At 44.6% G+C, this 17,568-nt stretch overlaps 1 protein-coding gene across 7 annotated transcripts in view; it reads right to left on the bottom strand.

Moving 5' to 3' along the window:
- The window catches only part of LRP1 (LDL receptor related protein 1), a 448,332-nt gene that overhangs the window by 39,833 nt on the left and 390,931 nt on the right, over positions 1 to 17,568 (bottom strand). For all 7 annotated transcript variants that reach the window (XM_061614615.1, XM_061614609.1, XM_061614610.1 and 4 more), the window contains 9 exons: positions 15,510 to 15,715; positions 12,496 to 12,684; positions 11,529 to 11,677; positions 10,901 to 10,994; positions 6,544 to 6,660; positions 5,540 to 5,659; positions 4,230 to 4,352; positions 2,015 to 2,140; positions 829 to 945 (listed from right to left, as the gene is read on the bottom strand). In XM_061614615.1, coding sequence (XP_061470599.1) covers positions 829 to 945; positions 2,015 to 2,140; positions 4,230 to 4,352; positions 5,540 to 5,659; positions 6,544 to 6,660; positions 10,901 to 10,994; positions 11,529 to 11,677; positions 12,496 to 12,684; positions 15,510 to 15,715 — 1,241 coding nt within the window. The remainder of the gene's footprint in view (positions 1 to 828; positions 946 to 2,014; positions 2,141 to 4,229; positions 4,353 to 5,539; positions 5,660 to 6,543; positions 6,661 to 10,900; positions 10,995 to 11,528; positions 11,678 to 12,495; positions 12,685 to 15,509; positions 15,716 to 17,568) is intronic.

Here is a 17,568-nt window from a genome sequence, read left to right as displayed (position 1 = left end):
GATAGGTGAGTCAGTCATTTGGGATTTCTCCTCCTCCTACCCCATATCGCTTGTTGACTCTCTTTTGGACCACCTTGTATGCTGTACAACCAATAACCAACCAACAGCAGCAAAGCTATTTGTACTACCAGCCAATGGGAGCAAAGCTCACCTAAAAGAATTGTAATTGTTGAACTCCCTCCCATGCTTGGGGATGCCAAAGGATGGGCATCTTTAAGATCATCTCTCACTTCAGTTAGGCTTGGGGAGGGGAAGGCAGACTTAAAATCAGCATTGCTGATATAGGGTGAGAAAAGTTAAATATCATGCTTCAGAAGTGGGGAGGTGCCTCCTAGTTCAGCCCCAATCAAACTTTTCTCCAAAAGATCCTGCCTCCTGAGATCACATCCACACCTTATATTTAAAACACTTTAACAGTAATGGCTTCTCCCAAAGAATCCTGCAAAGTGTAGTATGTTAAGGATGCTGCCTTAATTATGGACTCCCATAATTGACTCTCATATTGACCATTGACTTTGCTGGCTGGGGATGGGTGTTGGGAGCCCAGCAGCATCTGGAGCCCCACAGGTTCCCTATCACTGACTGATCTACCTCATTCCAGCTTCAAATCCACTTCCTGCTTCTTTACACTGAGAGGCATGAGCTTCTTTATAGAAAAGGAGATGAATGATTTAAGCATTTTACTTTGCCCTTTTCCCACAAGCAATGCTCATTTTACTTCCTCCATCCAACAGGGACCAAGCCAATCGAACAAGTCAGGAGATCATCTCCCTCTGCCCACATGCAAACATTTTGCTCTCCACGTTTAGTGCTGAAGGGGGCACATACTACAGTTCTCCTCATCTGAGTTGTCTCCACAGTCATTGTCGTAGTCACACTGCCAGCGGCCTGGCACACAACGGTTGTTCTTGCAGCGGAATTGGTAGGGCTCACAAGTGCGCTCGTCTGAAAGTAAAGGAGCAGCATGGGGAAGGGGGAAGAGGAAAGGGCAGGAAATGGATGGCATCAGTAAATGAAAAACATCATCAAAAATGAAGCCCATAAAAAAGAAGCCATCCATGCATACAAGACATCTTTTTGACAACTTCTAGTACACAGAGCAGCGTGAGCACAAATACATCAGAAAATGCTTTTATCATATCTCAAATGGAACTCTCTTATCCTCCTGAGTGGGCTCCATAGCGCACAAGCATCTCAGAGTACTTACTAAGATTTGGAGCCAGCTGTTGTTCATGAAACTAACTGCTTTGGAAAAAGCACTATGCGCATTGCAAAAGTGTGCTTACATGTAATTGTATGTTATTTGTAGTAGTGTTTAGTTCTTTTCTCTGTGTGTTGATATATGTGTAACAAAATTAATTTAAGATTTAAAAAGTGTCCCAGGGATAGTTAGATAACTTTTCTGTTGCATCATCTCTGTGCTCATTGTAGGAAAAGAGTTGTGCCTTTAGCTCAGGGTAGCCAATGTGATGCCCCACAGATGTTAATGCACTCAAACTCCCAACAGCTCCAGCCTGCATCGCCAATGGTCAGCAATGATTAACTCAGGCCCAAAATATCTGGAGGCTATCGTGTTGGCTACCCTTGCTTTAGCTAAATAGATTGTCAGGAACCAATCTGGACAGCAGCATGTGGAAATGAGAAGGGCTGATTTAGCAGCCAAGGTCTGAACTCAACTCAGAACAGTCTGGATGCATCTTAGTAAAAAATATTGGCATTCCCAAGGCCCCTCATTTGATTGACATCCTTTTTGATAAGATAGGACGAGGACCTGGGATGCAATTGATCTGCAGGGCTTATGGGGAGAGGGCATGATGGGAGCTTTTGCCTTGGGACTTCCTATCTAGGTCTGCACATGTTACAAAGGGTGTTGTTTCCCTTGTGCAGCATAGCCATGCAGACTCTCTTCAGGACTCTAGTAAACATGCCACTCCTTGCCCCTTTGAAAAATTACAGGAAACTGAGCAAGTCCTACTGGAGATCAGCTCACCAGTCAACTGCACCATCAACTCACCACATTCTTCCTTGGGCTCGTCTGAGCCATCCCCACAGTCATCCTCCCCATCACATTTCCAGCGTGCTGGGATGCACCGACCTGAATCCTTGCACCGGAACTCATCCAGCCCGCATCTCATTTGTGCTGGGAGAGTGAAGAGAGAAACATTTAAAAGGCTGAGGAGGTTAAATGTCACTGGAAGCCTGCTGCATCCATTTGTCCCAAAAATAAGAATAGGGGAGGAAGAGGAGACTGCTTTTCTTATAAAGAGCTGTTTGAACCTTCACATGTAAGTAACTGTGCACCAAATGCAGAGTCTGTTGCAGGACTTGGATCCTTGAGAAATTACATCTTCTATTCAAAAAATAGTAACCAATTACAAGATTAGTGGTTTTCAAACATCTGAGTTTCAGGACATCCTTTCTAAATTTGATGTTGACCAGAAAATCACTGTGCTGCTGTTGCAGATTCTGGGAAGTGTTATAGGGTGCAGGCCTCAGGCCTGTAGGTCCATTGCTCTCTGTCAGTCTTTCCCAACTTGGTATCCTCCATATGTTTAGGACTACCAACTCCCATCATCCCTAACCTTTGGCCATGTTGTCAGGGGGTAGGAGACTGAGTCTTAACAACATCTGGAGGGCAGCAGGTTGGGGGAGACTGCTCTGTATGAAATGACATTAAAAGTGCATCCTTGAATATACCCAATGCTCCCATTGTGACTGATAGTGGGAAAGCTCTTTTAGCAAAGCTTGTCTGCCAATATTGATTTTCTTATAAAAGAACCAATAAGATGCTTTTAAGGAAAATCAGGTTTCTCCAGAATAAAAGCCGCAATTCTAGACAGATAATAAGCTCGAGAAGTTCAGGTGGTGCTGAAAAATGCTCCAGGGTTTTGTGTGGGAAGAGGACTTTGAAGCTCTGAATATCTTCCTCCTTTTCTTCTATTACTTCTTCTTGTTGCTGTTAGATTTTTCACCTGCCCTTCACTATAAGGTCTCAGGGCAGTTTACAACAATATTAAAATTAGAAGCCATTTACATCAGAAGAATAGGAGAGGTCCTAATGTATCAGGTGTCAATGAAAAAAATTGAATGGACTGCCTTTAAGTCGATTCCGACTTATGGGCGACCCTATGAATAGGGTTTTCATGGTAAGCGGTATTCAGAGGTGGTTTTACCATTGCCTCCCTCTGAGGCTGAGAGGCAGTGACTGGCCCAAGGTCACCCAGTGAGCTTCATGGCTGTGTGGGGATTCGAACCCTGGTCTCCCAGGTCGTAGTCCAACACCTTAATCACTACACCACACTGGCTCTCTCATTCCAAAATGACTGATCAGGTGTCAAAGGCAAGGGTAAAAAAATAAATCAACAGCACATGACAAAAGTCATATAATGAAGATGCCAGACATACCTCTGTGGGGAGGGAATTCCACAGTTCAGTGGCTGCTATAGAGAATGCCCTTCCCTTGCCACCACCAATGACACGTCCCCTCCTGCGTTTCCTTTTCTACCTACAGGGACAGAGTACTTCCTATACACCTTTCTTCCTGTCACCATTCCATTCCTGGCTGGGTGGGGAGGCTCAATTTTTGCAGGAGCTCCAATAATGGAAAACAAGCAGGTTCCCACCAGCTGCACACCTGAGTACATTCTTGTTCATGTCTGTCAAATGTGGAACTGTTGGGATTTGTCTGAGCAAAATTAAAAACAGACCTACTTATGTGCCCGGCAACAAAACAAGTGCTAGTTCTAGATAGAATTTTCTGAAATTAATCATTTCTACGTCCAAACCTCTGGATCAGAGGCAGCCAATGAGGTGCCCTCCATTATTTTTTGTTGGACCACAACTCTTATTATCCTCGAACACTCATAATGCTGGCTAGGGCTGATGCGAGTTGGAATCCAACAACATCTGGAGGGCATTGCATTGGATACCCATGCTCTATACGAACTCAATCTGGAGCAAGAGGAAGGAAATCCTTGCCCCTAAGGATGTTGCTTGCCCATGCCTCTAATGTTAAATGTGCTATTGGAAATCTTGTCATCTTCTGCACACATGTCTAAGGCTGGCCAAGCTGTACGCATGAAGCACATAATCTTCTCAAAAGCGCAAAGGGGAGCCCAGACTTCTTACCCAGAAGCTATAGGCTCCTAGGTTAGTCAGCCTATTCTACCACCACCTTCCCAGGCTAAAGACCCTCAGGCAACCTCCCACAATGCATAGTAGACCCTTACTGCAGTTGGCGGGTTCGTCAGATCCATCTACGCAGTCATTGTCACGGTCACACACCCACACCCGTGGAATGCAGCGCTTGGTGATGGCACACTGGAACTGGTTTGGGGCACAAGTCACCTCCGCTGCAAGAGAAATAGGGGTCACAAGACAGCTCTGGGACAGAATGCAGAATATAGGTAGGAGTCTACCCACAGCAAAGGCTGACTCATTTACGCCTTGACAATAACCAGGATGATGCGATACTGTAATGGCTGCCACTCAAGTACAGAAACTGGTACTAGGTGAGAAATTTTCCATGCTCGAAATCCCACTTTTTTATATATATACATTTGAGTTTCTAGCTCTCAAAGTTGTGGAAGAAAAGTTTAAAATCATGTATGGGCTGTGTCCATTGAAGTCTTGGAAGCCAGAGAAGGGACTGATCAGGCTTTCCAAGGATCAGGGGTTTAGTGTCCTGCATGACTCTTTGTCTCTCACCACGACCAAATAAAGCAAAATGAATTATGGCTGATAAGCACATTTGGTTACTTTGTATCATTATTACAGGCTGTAAAATTACACTCTTGGGCAAAATGCGGGGCAGAAACATTAATATTTTTAACACAAAATATACACAATCCCACAGGTCTCAAGTCCAGTACATAAATCAAAACATTAATGCTTATTGTACTGATCAAAGACGACATCTATTCTTCTGAGACAGTGCAGTAGGGATAGGGAACCTGTTGTCCAACAATATCTGAAGGGCCACAACGCCCATCATCCTTGACCGCTGGGCCATACTGACTAGGGCCAGAGCCGCCTGTAGGCACCGGGAAGCGGGGCAGTTGCCCTGGGCCCCATGCTTTGGGGGTCCCCCACGCTTGGCGATCTGCTCACAAGCCGGCTCCTCCCTCCCTGCCTGCTCACCTTCACCACACCAGGCAGGGCACAGCACTCGCTCGCTCTCTTTCTCTTCGCCCGGGACAGGGGCTCGTTCGCCTGCCCGCCCGCCTGCCCTGCTGAAGCCACCGCTGCTACTGCTGCAGTCAGCGAGTGGTAGCTGCCCCGGGGACAGCGAGCTAGGCCAGCAGTTCCAGGACTGGTGCCTGCGCACCTACAGCAACTCGGCCAAGACCAAGACGGTGACCCAGAGCAAATGTGGTGGGGCCCCAACTATGCTTTTGCCCCGGGCCCCGCACATGCTAAGGGAGGGCCTGGCTAGGGCTGATGGGAGCTGGAATTTCCCATCCCTGCACCAGAGAGAGCAGATAGCCAAGTTATGTCCTCATTCTGATTCAAGCTTAGCTCTGTTCCAAACATGACTTACGACAGTCCTTCTCGTCCTCTCCATCTCCACAGTTATCCTGCCCATTGCAGCGGAAGATGCCAGGGATACAGCGATTGGTGTTGGTACATTTAAATTGGCTCGGTAGGCAGACATGCGCCGCTGTCAGGAGGGAAGCAAAAAGTAAAATGGCTTTAAAGGAGAAAGGACCAAACTCTTTAGCCTTCAGGCTTTTTGTCAGGGAGTCTAACAGGATTTATTGCCATTGAAGGGGTCTTGGAAGAACTATCACTCCCATGATTTCCTTGACTTTGTGTCTCGACACTCTTTTCCAGAGCATCAGGGCAAGAAAGGCGAAAGAAGGAAAGAAGGAAAACCTTCCCTTTGATCCGCTCTTCTCCTGCTGCTTCTGCTACTCAAAAGGTTAAGGACAGGGAAGGTGGGGTTTTTTGGGGGGGTGGCTGGAAAGGACTGAATGGGCTAGTGGGGTCATTTTTTCAAGCCCTTAGGTTTGTTCAGATAAATTATCAGAGATATTATTATTTAAAAAAAAGATTTCTGATAATTTCCAAGTTCACCCAAGTTGAGTCGGAGAAAAATTTGCCCATCTCTAGTATTTTACAGTTCTGAATTCCTTGTTGTTGTTATGTGCCTTCAAGTCGATTACGACTTATGAATCAATGACTTCCAAGAGCATCTGTCATGAACCACCCTGTTCAGATCTTGTAAGTTCAGGTCTGTAGCTTCCTCTATGGAATCAATTCATCTCTAGTTTGGTCTTCCTCTTTTTCTACTCCCTTCTGTTTTTCCCAGCATTATGGTCTTTTCTAGTGAATCATGTCTTCTCATGATGTGTCCAAAGTATGATAACCTCAGTTTCATCATTTTAGCTTCTGAATTCCTAACTTTTTTAAAAAAATAGATGATGTACATTTTAATTGCTTTACATTGTACATTGACCTTGAGCCTCTTCCATGGAAAGGTGTGTGAAACACTAAGAAAACATTAAAATAATTTTACCATTCGGTTTGGATTAGACAACTTACCACAGTTGGCTTCGTCTGAGCTGTCTTGGCAGTCATTGTCCCCATCACAGATGAAGGCTGGGTTGGTGCAGATTCCTGTTCTGCACTGGAATTGTCCTGGGCGACACTTGAATTCAGCTGTAGAGAGACGATAGCACGTGATGCTTTGGGAGATGGCCCTAATAGACTGTGGCTCAGGCATAGACTACATGCTTTGCATGCAGAAGGTTCCAGCTCCTATCCCTAGTTTCTCCAGGCAAAAGGATCAGGTAGCATGTGGTTGGAAAGATGCTAGAGAGTTGCTGCCAGTCAGAGTAGGCTACGCTAGGCTAGATGGAACAATAGTCTCACCTGATATAAGGCAGCTTCCTATGTTCTTCCTATGAAGTAGGGCCCCCTATCCCAAACTGCACCCTAGGGCCTGAGGCTTCTCTGACCCATACGCTGTATCAACCAGCCAGCCAACCCTCCCATACATCCTCATTTGGTACTAAGTACTCTGCTCCTTCTGGTCATTCACCTACAAATATTCTATATAGCTGGTAACAAGAGGGGGGAAAATACCACATCTTGAGAATAAGTTTTAAAGAATCCTTAGAGGAGAGGACCAAACTCATCATTCACACTAGTACACTTCCAAATTACTACTATGCCACTCAAGGAACCTAATTTGGTGGGGCTCCACTTTGCAGTTTAGCAAAATGGTTAAATTTAGCCCAGGGAATTCTCTCTCAGTTACCAACTGATAGGGATTAAATGTTGTGCCCAAAAGTAACAATTACTATCAGCAGTAGGAAGCTATTACTCTCTGCATGGAGCAGCTTCACTGAAAGATGTGACATATATAGCTGGCGTGTTCCACATACAATTAGTTCAGCTATCATCATTATGGCCTGCAGCCTGTCTTCCTTATATCAGGGCTCCCTGGTAAATGCTGCTAAACAGCAAAAGTACAAACTTGGGATGGAAAATGAAAGCAGATCTTGTGTGCAATTAAAGCAGGGATGGGGAGCCTGCAGCCCTCCAGATGGGGGAGCCATCAGCCCCAGCCAGCGTGGCCAATATCAGGAACTCTGGGAGTTGTAGCCCACCAACATCGGGAGGACCACAGGTTTCCCATCCCTGCTTTAAAAGCCCAGTTGGAGATTTTAGGGACCTTCTGCAATCATGAGGCATCCAAAGGAATTTTAGACGAACTGTTCCCGCCCCAACCTCCCAGGTGCCAACGCAAACTTGGAGGGATGAAAGCCATGGTGGATGTTCTCAACCCTTCACCTCTAAGTGATGTGATAGCCTGTGGAAAGAAGGGCAAGGGCCATGGAGAATTCCATATGAAAAGTTCAGAATGCTAAACTAAACACAGCCCAATGGACCCAATTGTGTCTGGTGCATCATCTACACTCCCTCAAGTATGGAATAAGCACTCCCTACTTAAATATGCAGACCCCAGAAAACATCAGCCAGGTAATGGATCCTCTTAACATTGGCAAATAAGCTTTCAGGGCCAAAATACACGACACAGGATTGTCTCCAACTAAGATCTACTCAGACCCGTTGAAATTAATGGACTTAAGTCAGTCATGTGTTGGGCTGGTGACCAGTAGGCATTACTGTCTCTAGTAGTTTTCCATGAAGCCTGCAAGTTTGAAGACGTAACTGTGGTTAAGAGGGAGTTATGTCTATGCTCTGTCTGGGAACGGACTGCCAGGGTCGTTACTATGGTAGCCATCTGATAGCGACTGGGAAAGTTCTAACAGAGACTATGTGTTCTTCTCTTCTGAATTATGCCTCTGAGCTGAGAGGCTGTCTTTTGTGTTCATCTATGGAGAGAGATGTACCAGAAGGGGGGGGGGTGACTGAAGAATCTCTACATGTATTTACTCTTAAGCCTCTGGCCTTAATGTCTTAATAAAGACTCTTAACATGCTCTGAAGACGTTTTCTTGCTCAACTTAACTCCAACGTAATGTATGCTGTTTCACACAACAACACACAAGCCAACAGTGGTAGCAGAGGATGGTTACGCTCCACAGCGCATTACACCGGAGTAAGTTGCTGGTCTGAATGGCAGACGGAGTTCCAGAGAGGGCAGCTTGATTGATTGAACCAGACGGAGGTGAGCAACATGGCTGTAAACCTGTCTGGGGGAGGCTTGCCGATGGAACGACTTAATGAGAAGAATTTTGCCAGCTGGAAGCCGAGGATGAGGGCTTTGCTGATAACAGAGGATTTATGGGACGTGATTGAAGAGAAACCCCCGGCGGTATTGACCGTGGCCTGGAAGTGTCGAGATCAGAGGGCGCAGGCGTTTATAATCTTGGCTCTATCGGATTCTCAACTGATGTGTGTGAGAGACGAGCCGTCGGCTAAAAAGATGTGGGACGCGTTGCAGGAATTGTCCCAGGAATGGCAGCGGAGGCAGGAGGCGCAGAGAGCCCAGCCGGTGCAGGCTGTCAGAAACAAGGAGGAGAAATGTGCTGAACCGGAGCAGGCTGCCGAAAGCAGACAGGAAAACAAGCGGGAGCAGCAGCGGCTGAAGTGTTGTTTTGCCTGTGGGGCCTGTGGGCATCTCCGTAAAGATTGTCCAGTCAAGCGAAACTCCAGGGACGGAGGCTTGAAGCAGGGACGTGTGAACTTTGTTTGTAAACAGAAGTCTAAAGACTTGGAACAAATTAACTTTATTGTCGACAGCGGAGCAAGCCATATATTAATCAAAGACAGGAGTCTGTTTTACACGTCTACAGATGAGCAGGACTTTGTTTTACTTGCTGATGGATCACGGAAATCCGTAAAAGCACGTGGTCTGGTTAAGTTTGACAAACTTGGACTAATGTCAGAATGTTTGTTCGTTCCAGACTTGGCTCATAATATTTTATCAGTGGGCAAACTGGTGAGTTGTAATTATTCAATTTTGTTCCACAAATACCAATGTTTTGTAATGAGGGGAGATCAAGTGTGTTTGCAGGGAAGCCTTGATGACTCACAGTTTAAAATGTCCATGGGTGTGAAGTGTGCTGATGTCTTGAGTTTAATGGGGCGGAAAGGGAATGACCGCCAGAGCTGTAAGAAGACAGCTGTTAAAAGCACACAGCCACAGTATTCATGTAAGAGGCAAGAGGGTAAGAGACGTGGCAAACGTGCACCTAGAGCACAAGAGAATGCATAGTTTGGTGTCCAGAAACACAGCAGTTAATTCTGAGCAGAAGCATTAAAGTCTCAGAAAAGTCTTGGGATCAAAGGGAGACAGTCCTTCTTACAGGAACAAATGACACACAAACACAAACACGAACACAATCACAGAAATTTCAGCCAGATGTTAACGTTAAAGTGGAAGGTACACAAATACCTCTCAGAGATGCTTTGAATGAGCTCATTTCTGGAAAACGCAGATCAAAGAAACGAAAAGCAGAGGAAATGGAAGCTCCTGCGCAGGTTGTGCCAAGCACAAGCACAAATGGGGGGGCAGAGAGAGCCGAGGCTCTGGTTCCTTTAAGACGCTCCACGAGAGCGAATTTAGGCAAACCGCCTGACAGATTTACTGTGGGATTAATAACAAGTCCTGGAATGAATAAAGTTGTAGACATGGATCCTGAGACACTTTATTTGACATGTGTTGAACCAAAGTTTGAGTGAATAAAGTTTTGAACTGTACTGAGATGTAAGTTTGCAATGTACTGAAATGTATTGCAAGAGGTATTGTAGAAATGTATGACTGTATGACTATGTATTATGGAGATGTATTTCATGTGTATTTTGCAGTCTTAATGGAAAAAAGGGAAGCTGTTGGGCTGGTGACCAGTAGGCATTACTGTCTCTAGTAGTTTTCCATGAAGCCTGCAAGTTTGAAGACGTAACTGTGGTTAAGGGGGAGTTATGTCTATGCTCTGTCTGGGAACGGACTGCCAGGGTCGTTGCTATGGTAGCCATCTGATAGCGACTGGGAAAGTTCTAACAGAGACTATGTGTTCTTCTCTTCTGAATTATGCCTCTGAGCTGAGAGGCTGTCTTTTGTGTTCATCTATGGAGAGAGATGTACCAGAAGGGGGGGGGGTGACTGAAGAATCTCTACATGTATTTACTCTTAAGCCTCTGGCCTTAATGTCTTAATAAAGACTCTTAACATGCTCTGAAGACGTTTTCTTGCTCAACTTAACTCTAACGTAATGTATGCTGTTTCACACAACAACACACAAGCCAACATCATGTTCATTTATTTCAGTGGGCCTACTCTGAGTATGATTAACACTAGATACAACCCCTGGCCATGCGGTAAATGTTTTGTGCCCATCTTCTCTGTACGTGTCAACATTCTGCCAGGACAATTATCAGTCCCTGTGATTCTCCCCAACCCTTGGGCTTTCTCCAAGCTGTTCACTCACGGCAGTTTTCGGGCTCATCAGAACGGTCCCCACAATCATCCTCGGTGTCACATTTCCACCAGAAAGGTATGCACTTGTCATTCTTGCAGACAAACTGTGGTCAGAAAGAAATGTCATGAAACTGAGACAAGGAATATGTAATGGGCGTAAGAATATCCCCTGTAGCCATCATCCTTTCCTCCCCTCCCCGTTCTACTAGAGGAAACACCAGCCTGCCAAGTCTCCCATGCTGGAGCAGTGAAACTGACCCACATGAGTGAGAGCAGTGGGCACCATCATTTTCTAACCACTCCTCAAATTTTCCTCTGGCTAACATGGATATTTCCAAAATATAAACATGTGGCTTCTTCAGTATTAGGAGGGCCAAGACAGGCTAGTTTAAGAGACAGCATATTGTCTTACTCTGGATCAGATGAATTTAACAGGCACCAGCCAGAAGACTCATTATGATGTCCCCCAACTCAGGGAGCTGAGCCTTCCCCTTTAGAGGGCTTATCTCTTAGCTTTGGAAGGCTTAGTTGCTACAGGATGGTGACAATCCCTTGATAAAGCATTGAATTAGGGAGCAGGACACATCTCAAGGGGAACTCTGCTGGATGGAGTAATGTTTATGTGGCGCCCCAGTTACCTGGCTGGCTGTGCAGTTGGAGATGCAAGTTCTGCCATCGGCACCCAGATAGAAATTGGTAGGGCAGGCACACTTGAAACCTCCTCCAGGTGACAACAGGCACAAGTTGCTGCAACCACCATTGTTGACTTTGCAGGCGTGATTTGGAACTGATGGGTAAGAGAAAAAGAAAGGGGGTGCAGGTTACAGTTTAAGGACTTATTGTGTAATTATCCTAAGCGAGTCCCATCTCCAGCTGTCCACTTGATGGAAGAAGAGACTCCCATTGAAGAGCCAATCAACATGTGTCAAGACTCTATGGCACAACAATCTCTCATTCTAACCACCACCCCAACTTGGAAGTTAAACAGCTACAAGGGGCATGTTTAGATCCTACTCCAGAACCCCTCTCCTAACGCCAACAAGCTGAGTGCTAGGCTTGCCAGGGATAGGTTCTTTAGGGACTGGAGTCCTCTTTCCACAAAACATGAGCTAGGGTTGGAGAAGGGTTGCTAAGATCCTGAACAGCATTCTACTAGCAGATGCCACACAGAGCTGCAATTGTAGCCCACTTTCTTATTAGGGCTTAAGTCCATAGTAGGTCTTTAAACCTGCGTCCTAAGGGATAACAGATAGGGGCTATTTAGTCTGCAAACTACCTCCAGGGTCTGAAAAAGAAGGGAAGTACACAGTAATTTTTCAGATCAGAAAAGAAGCCACCTCAAAAGCAATAGGCTTGGCCCCCTTTAAAGACTTACAGGTCAGACTTGCAGGTCTGAACAATGGAAGAGCTCTATCTTTTCCTGCCACAGACTTGCCTTATCGTGCCTGGCCTTGACATGCTCTGAAGGACATTTCCCCATTTATCTTGGCAGGTGCTGGGTCTGACACTTTAATGCATCTCTGCTGTGCCCTACTGTATGGTAATTGAGCCTGGTTCCCATGCAAATAACACCTTTACTATATTATATTGAAGCTTGGCACTCACCATCTGGTTGCCTATAGGGATGGAAGATGTGGATGTCCATGGGCCGATGCAGAGTGCTGATCAGCACAGATTTGTTGGTGCCTGTGGTCTTGTGGGCTCGGTTGATGGATTTGGTCTCCCAGTCAGTCCAATAAATGTAATCCTCAAAGAGTGTCAGGGCAAAGATGTGGGGAATATCCTGGCTTAGGACTAGAATGGTAAAAGAAAAAGATTTTCACTGGGTGGCAGGGAGACAGGCTTCAAGTGGAAATCTGAAATCGTGCAAGACTACTGGCCAAGGATGTGCCTGACTCTAGACCAGGGATGGGGAACCTATGGTCTTCAAGATATTGTTGGACACCAGTTCCCATCAGCCTCAGGGCAACATGGCCAAAGGAACAAGGATTATGGGAGTTGTAGTCCCACAACATCTGAAGGTCCACAGGTTTCCCGTACCTGCTTTAGACCAAGGCCATGGCACTCTAAATCTCCCTTTCTTGACATTCAGTGTTATGTATAGCAAATGTGCAGTGTGTTGTGCAGGGCTAAACTGAAATACCCCTTCAATTCACAGACAGTAAATGTTTTTTGGGGGGGTTCAAGGGCAGGGGCACAAGCTCACAGACGCTTCGTGTTCCAAGGGGCATTAGGAGAATGAAAGAGGGTGGCCAGCAACAATGAGTAGTCAGGAGGAAAGTGGCAAGTTTTGCATGCCACACCCTTGAAATTTGCCCCACCCTACCTTCCTGAATGTGAAAGAGGGGAAGTAGTTTTGTTTCTCTCTCTCACCAAGGCTCCTCACAGAGGGGCTGAAGTTTCAAAAGTCTGCCCCAAACCTAATTGTAGGCAATGTCCACCATCAAAGATGCACTTCTGTTTCAGGAATCTCTCATTCAGCCAATGCTCTATTTCATATCTTGAGGGGGGAAATGCAGTTCTTCCTTCAGATAGCACATCCATTGATATTGTGATTACAGCATGGAAAGCTTGGTTCCATTTATTAATTTGTCAAAATGGTCAGTCATAATAATGGGGAAAAATACAAATGTAGAAATATAAATCTTGTGGGTTAGTGAGGATTAAAGCAATCAACAACATCTCTATATTAGAAAAGAATCAGCACTCACATGCTACTGTAGAGACAAAAGAGGCAACTCTCTTGGTTATATATACCTTTCTATTCACTAACGAGAATTTTATTTTCTCTTGATTAGACCAGTAATTCCTTTCCATTGAGAAATTGTTTCAGATACTTTAATCTTAAAACTCTTATAGATAGAACAGTTCAACAGATAATATGGTATCTTTCACAACATTAAAATTAAATGGATTTTTTTCAGTAATCACCCCATCTAGGACTGCTGTGGACATCAACTGGAACCACAGGCCGGGTAACAGGCTCCTCAGTGACTATTTAGAAAGATCTGATAAATAACCTGCGTAGTTGTGCAATACTTAAAAATAAAAATAGAAAGGTGCTTTTATCCTGACCAAGTTAAATGATATGAGACCAGCTCTGTGGTATTACATAATCATATAATACCATGGAGCTGTTCTAATATCATTTAACTTACTCGGGTCAGTCTGGATAAAAACACCTTTCTGACTAGTTTAAACTGCATCTTAGCTACAGCCAGCCTAATACCCAATGACAATACAAAGGAGTATCCAAACCTATTAATTAAATGCTCATGGCTTTTAAAACTGACTTCTGTGGGGGAGGCGGGGAGAGGAAGAAAAAGTAACAGGTGCTGAGCATTGTCTACAGTTCAGAAGCACTCATCCCTTAAGGATGATGCTCTAAAACATTCCAGAAAAAATGACGATGAGTGCATGGGAAACTCAAGACAGCAAATAAGAAACAACTGAAAGGTCAGAGGAGAGATTAAAAGCAGACACAACATATAGGTAATTTATATGCTAATGCTGAAAGCCTCAAAGCTAGGGGTGGAAATACACATTAGGACAGGTTCAAAAGGTTCCCAATCCTGCGTTTCATTCATTATATTAATGCAGAGGTGGGGATTCGTAAGGAAGAATTGGTGAGCGGGTATCGGTGATTAACTCTGCCTGTACCTGCCAATTCTCCCCTGCTAATTCTCTCAGGCCATCTGAAATAATTCACCCACCCACCCCAGTCTCCAAAAACTGAAGAACAGGGAAGAACAACCAGCCAGACTATTTAAGTGAACTCTTGGCCAAGGCAAGGTTTGACTCAGGGGCCTTCTCAAATCATCCCTTTAGCATAGGTGTGGGGAACCTTTGGCCCTCCAAATGTTGTTGAACTACAACTCCCATAATACCTGGCCATTGGCCAGGCTTGCTGGGGCTGATGGGAGTTGTAGCTCAGCAAATCTGGAAGGCCACAGGTTCCCCACACCTGCTTTAGCCACTACACTGGAATTTTGCAAGGGCTCAGACAGAATGGCTTGGCTTCAATATTCTGGTTCTAAGCATCCCCTAAATCTAAGATACTAAACATTCTCCTCCCATAGCTTGGGTATAAGAAGTTGCTTATCTGCCAGGTCAGACCGTTGCCTCAGTACTGTCTATAGCACAGACCCACTTAGAGATTTCTGAAATATTAGGTGGTTATAAATGCTGATAGATAGATAGATAGATAGATAGATAGATAGATAGATAGATAGATAGATAGATAGATAGATAGATAGATAGATAGATAGATAGATAGATAGATAGATAGATAGATAGATAGATAGATAGATAGATAGATAGATATAGATAGATAGATAGATAGATAGATAGATAGATAGATAGATAGATAGATAGATAGATAGATAGATAGATAGATAGAGTGTACTGATTGGCCAGTGGCTCTGAATGTTTTTAGACAGTTCTATTTCCCAGCCTTACCTGGATATGTGAGGGACTGAACCTGGAATCTTTTGCATGCACAGCATGCACTCTGCAACTGAGCTATGGTCTCCTGGCATCCAACCCGTGATTGTCATGGCCACTGAAGTCAACCTATCTGCCTATGAATTTGAGGTTCACTATTCCTACATCTCTCTCACCTATGTGCCGGTTAGAGCCATCCAGGCTGGCAAATTCAATGTAGTCCTCCCGAGCATCAGCCCAGTAGATGCGGCTGTTAATGTAGTCCAAGGTGAGGCCATTGGGCCAGGTGATCTTTGTGTTCACAATGACGCTCCGGTTGGTACCATCCATGCCTATCTTTCCAATCAGGGAATGGTCACCCCAGTCTGTCCAGTACAAGTACCTGGGAAAAAGTATTATGAAGCAGGTAAGATAAATGGCAAGAAAATAGGACTGCACCTGTGACCACTCCCCATATTTATTTATTCAGCTGCCCAATAACAAGAGTTTTCTGATTGACTTTCAAACCAAAAACAAATTAAAAATCACTATTAACAATGACACAAAAGCTCAGTTAGCATGCAACAATAAACCATAGTTAAAAATAAATTATGGTTTAACACGAACAGCAGCATTCTTATTGCTGAAATTGTGCCCACTCCGCTCCTTCCTTTCCAAAGTTGGGAAGAAACAAACTGGAGGCTGGCCTAGCATTACGTGCAAACCAGCGTTTGGAGAGAAGCAAACCATGAAATCTTGGCTTCCGCTCATGGTTTGTTTAGAGAGAAACACACAACAAGTGCTGGTTGGCACATAATGCTAAACTAGTCCATGGTTTGTTTCCTCCTAGGTTTGGAACTATGGCTTAACATTATGTTCAAGCTGGGGCAAGTTAAGAACCAGCTGTAAATAAGGCAAATGTAAAATTAGCTTCTTGCTTTGACATTCTGTTCCTTTTAAATTTAGCCATGAGAGCAGCAGAGAGGGGCAGGGAGGGGAAACCTAGAGTATTATTCTGACTGATATCAGGGGGATACCACTATTTGGGACAAGAGAACAGGATGCTTAGACAAGAAAACTCCTGGATTTTATCTCCACCTTCCAGACAGCAATCAGGAGAAGTGGGCAGAGCCCTGTGTAACCCTTAATCTGTAAACCCCACACAACCAAGAGGTCAATACAGATTTGGGCAATTCAGAACAGTTGTTTTCTCTCAAGATTGCTTTAACTGTTACCTACAGAATACCTAGCTCTTCCTGTGCGCACACACAAAAAGCAGGGGGGGGCAGGAAAGGGATACAGAACGTTAATGTTCCTCGTGTAACATATTCTTTCTTGGGGAAAAAGCAAAGTGGTTATTAAAGCTGCAGCAAATTTGTTTCCCAAAATTCTCCTCTGAATTTTGATACTGAATATTCTCTGCATACTCCCTGAATACTCAATTATTTGCCAAATATGGAACAGATATTTGGTATCTGATTCTGACATCCTGTGATTTTTTGACAATATCTTGGTAGGCGACATGTAATGGTTATTTCATAATTGACAGTATTTAATAGCTCACATGCAGTGGTAATTAATATCTGATAACATTTGGCAGCTATAAAAAAAAAGACAAAAGCAGGGGGCTTCTGTCTCAGCTTCTTCCTCACTGATCCACTTGACTGACAGGATCTGAAGTGAGCCCAGTACAAGCAGGACAGACAGCAAGACTCTCTGTCTCAAATGTGAGCATTACAAGGTGTCTGCATTGAGTCCTTGTGCTTCTAGTTGTGCACACAGGAGTGGCAAATGGGAGAGCAGGAAACTCCTCTCAAGATACGCTCAAGTAGGAAATATTTACAGCATCTGACACAACTTGATCCCATCAAACTGAAGGCAGCTCACCAGCTGTGTAATGTGCCTGCTAGGAGCTTGACAATGCCTCCTACCCCGTTTTTAGAGATCCACGCAGGAAGCAAACCTAGGAAATTTACCGAGTCTTGGTGGATGACCATTATATGGCTGGTGGGTTGCATCTGGCTTCCTAAATTGTATGCGCCTGATCAATATTAATTTGTTTTGCCCAAATTTACATGACATCCTGATTGTATTGGGCATGCAGGTTAGGTTCATGCAGGAGTCTGCCCACCATGATGCAATTCCGTACTGGATTATGGTGAAATTCCACATTCCCCTGAAATCATCATCATCACCGTTAGGTTTTAGAAGAAAGAATTGGGAAGCACAGTATAATTCATCCATTGGGAGTTCATG

The sequence above is a fragment of the Rhineura floridana genome, chromosome 3 (assembly GCF_030035675.1).
Source record: "Rhineura floridana isolate rRhiFlo1 chromosome 3, rRhiFlo1.hap2, whole genome shotgun sequence".
NCBI classification, from domain to species: Eukaryota; Metazoa; Chordata; class Lepidosauria; order Squamata; family Rhineuridae; genus Rhineura; species Rhineura floridana.
The sequence above is the reverse complement of the archived record's forward strand: the minus strand, read 5'-3'. Positions and strand labels throughout refer to the sequence as shown.